The 3,045-nt window shown below is 51.6% G+C and overlaps 1 protein-coding gene across 1 annotated transcript; it reads left to right on the top strand.

Moving 5' to 3' along the window:
* The first annotated feature begins 747 nt into the window (after positions 1 to 747).
* Positions 748 to 2,389, top strand: LYPD4 (LY6/PLAUR domain containing 4). Its single transcript, XM_005908993.2, has 4 exons — positions 748 to 814; positions 1,019 to 1,162; positions 1,605 to 1,931; positions 2,187 to 2,389. Exons 1-4 carry the CDS (start codon positions 748 to 750, stop codon positions 2,387 to 2,389), a joined length of 741 nt encoding a protein of 246 aa, XP_005909055.1.
* The last annotated feature ends 656 nt before the right edge of the window (positions 2,390 to 3,045 follow it).

The following is a 3,045-nucleotide window of genomic DNA, read 5'->3' as shown; positions in this document are numbered from 1 at the left end:
AGAAGGAAATGGCAACCTCCGGTGTTTTGCCCAAGAAATCCCATGGACTCCTCCCCCAGAGGAGCCTGGGAGGGCTACAGTCCATCAGTTTAGTTCAGTTCAGTCAGTCACTCGGTCGTGTCTGACTCTTTGCGACCCCATGGACTGCAGCACACCAGGCTTCCCTGTCCATCTATAGTCCATAGAGTTGCAAAAGAATCTGACATGACTGAGTGACTAAACAACAACACCACTTTTAACTAAATTACAGACCTTATTCAGTTTTCATCAGATTTTACATGCACGTGTGTGTGTGTGTGTGTGTGAGACATGTAGCATATTTGCTATTATTCAGTACTAAATACTTTCTCATTTCTTTTTTTAAGTCAGGGGTTACTTAGTAATACATCAGTTGACTGTCATGCATTTGTTGTTCTGATCTCATTGTCTCTGGATGGAGAACAGCCTACATAAATAGTTATCCTTTGAATAAGCCACCTTTCTCTGCTCGGCACCATTTCCAATGGCAGAAACTAAGCGGGAGACTGAGAGTCAGGATTTGAGAAGCTCATGGAGTGGGTTCAGGTTAGGCTGGAGGAAAGACCATGGAGATGAAGACCTGTGTCCCAGAAAGTCTTAGGGAGCCTATGTCACAGGAACTGATAATCAACTTTCTGCTTCAGAAACAGTGATCTAGAGGCCAACAAGAACGGAATTTGAGACCTAGATTGAAATTGGTTCCAGAATCCAGGACCCAAACACAGGACCATGGGACCCCAGCATCTCAGCCCCATGCAACTGCTCTGTCTCCTGGGGGCCATTTCCTCTCTGCCTTGTATGTCCTGTGGGGCTGGATGCTTCAGGACCCTCTTGGCTGGGGAGGATGGGGGGCCTGGATTCCTGTCACTGGGGGAGGGAAAGCTGCCTATCTGGGTCCCTCAGGGGACAAGATTTGTGGAGGCTGAGCTCTTGATTTGCAGCTCAAGGGTTGAGAAGGCAATGTGAGGAGCAGTTGACCAGATAAAGATTCTCTCTTTAGGGGCTGAAGCTCTTCTGTGCTATGAAGCGACATCTTCACTCTTCAGAGCTGTAGGTCTCCATAGGTGGCAATGGTTTCTGTTGAGGAGCATGGTGTGCAAACTGAATGAGGGCTGTGAGGAGACGCTGGTGTTCATCGAGGCAGGTGGGCGGGGGTGACTTTGCTGCATTGTTTTGGCTTGGTCTTCTGACCCCTACTTCCCTTCCCAGCACCCAGGGACTCTGGACTTCAGTTCCAGATATTTATCTTTGGGAACAACATCCAGACACCAGCAGGAGAGGGGCAGGACCCAGCTGGTTGTGCTGTGGGCTGGATAAGAGGGCAGAATGGAGGTGGGAGAGAAGACAAGTTTGGGACACACGGGAGAGAGGAGCAGACGGGCTCCTCCTGTGGAGAGAGGAGTGAGGACAGGCAGATAAAACCTGGGAGATCTGAGCAGCGAATGGACAGTAGGGGAGATGCAAAGCTGGTGGTGGGGCAGAGTGAGCAGCAAGGGCAGGGTGGGGTGGGGTGGGGTGGGGGTGGGAGGTTGGACTGGGTGTGGCCAACGACACTGATCAGAGCTCTCCAATCTTCTGCTCTGCAGGGACCAGAAAGGGAATCCTGGGTTTTAAAGGCTGCAGCCCAGCCTCATCTTACCCCCCGCAAGTCTCCTACCTGGTTTCGCCACCTGGATTGTCCATCGCCTCCTATAGCCGGGTCTGCCGGACCTATCTGTGCAATAACCTCACCAACATGAATGCTATATTGCACCTCAAGGCCAGGACTCCCAAGACTTTAAAATCTTCTTCCCACAGTTGCCCAACTTGTGTGGGCGAGCACTCTAAGAGCTGCCTCCCAAATTTTGTCTCCAGTGAGTCTTGCCCCAGAGACGCTACCAAGTGTTACAGTTCCACAGTGAAATTCCAGGCAGGTGAGAGGACAGAGACTTTCTCTCTCAGATGCCTGCTCCATGCCTGCTGCCTCTCCATCCCTGAGGGAGGCGGGTGGGGCTTGGAGAGGTGCTGGGGGTCGTGGTACAGAATTCCAAGGAGAACAGGGGAAGGTGCCTGATGCCGGGTCTTTGGAGGGGTGAGCAGGTGTCCTGGTTGGTGAGGGGTGTCTGGAAGGAGGGGCAGGACGCTTGCATTTTGAAAGCGTCCCTGACTGCCCCCTCTCTTCCTTGCAGGGTTTCTTAATACCACCTTCCTCCTCATGGGCTGTGCTCGTGAACATACCAGCGTTTTAGCCCATTTTCACCATATTGGGAGCATCAGAGTGACTGAGGTCATCAACATTGTAGAGAAGGCCCTGTTTACTGGTGCAGGGACCCCTTGTCGGAGTCCTTCTTGGGGTATCCTCTTAGGCCTCCTGTTTGCCTTCAAGGGCTGAGGATCTAGCTGGACCAGACCAACACCCCTCCCTTTTCACAGAGCCAAATAAAGTTACAGAGTTGCATTTCTGCCTTGTCTTGTGGGCCATGAGGGTTGTGGGGTTGTGAAAGAGCTGAAGAGATGGGGGGGGCAGGCAGAGGGGAGGGACAGGCAAAGTGCAGTCCTCACTCTGAAGTGAGCAGGGTGCTCTGGGAGGAGGATCATTGGCAAAGTGACAGAATCATGGCCAGCGTGCTGGAGGAACCCAAATGCTCCCCTTTTCCCCCTGGGAGCATTAGTTCTAGCTTGGGTTCAGCCATTGACTTTGAGATCCTGGCCAAATCTCCTCTATTTTCTGGGCCTCCATTTCCTCCCCTTTAAAATCAAGGCTTGGGACCTCCCTGGCAGTCCAACGGCTGAGACGCTGTGTTCACAATGCAGAGGCCTGGCTTTGATTCCTGGTCGGGGAACTGGATTCCACAGGCCGCAACTAAGAGTTCACATGTTGCTACTGAAGATCCCACAAGCTGCAACAAAAACTGAGGATCTAGTGTGCTGCAACTGAACCGGTGCAGCCAGATAAGTATTTAGAACAAAGGCCTTGTAGGGAAGTCATAGGATTATAGATTCAATTTGAGTAAAGTGTAAAACCACATATTTAATGGTAAAGGGCCT

The sequence above is a fragment of the Bos mutus genome, chromosome 18 (genome assembly GCF_027580195.1).
Source record: "Bos mutus isolate GX-2022 chromosome 18, NWIPB_WYAK_1.1, whole genome shotgun sequence".
Classification (NCBI taxonomy): Eukaryota; Metazoa; Chordata; class Mammalia; order Artiodactyla; family Bovidae; genus Bos; species Bos mutus.
The sequence above is the reverse complement of the archived record's forward strand: the minus strand, read 5'-3'. Positions and strand labels throughout refer to the sequence as shown.

What these genes read in the sequence shown, in the direction of transcription:
- LYPD4 (XM_005908993.2), top strand. Translation starts at nt 748, where the DNA reads ATGGGACCCCAGCATCTCAGCCCCATGCAACTGCTCTGTCTCCTGGGG. An exon ending in GCTGGTGTTCATCGAGGCAG is followed by an intron (nt 1,163 to 1,604) that starts GTGGGCGGGGGT and finishes TCTGCTCTGCAG; the next exon opens with GGACCAGAAAGGGAATCCTG. An exon ending in CACAGTGAAATTCCAGGCAG is followed by an intron (nt 1,932 to 2,186) that starts GTGAGAGGACAG and finishes TCTTCCTTGCAG; the next exon opens with GGTTTCTTAATACCACCTTC.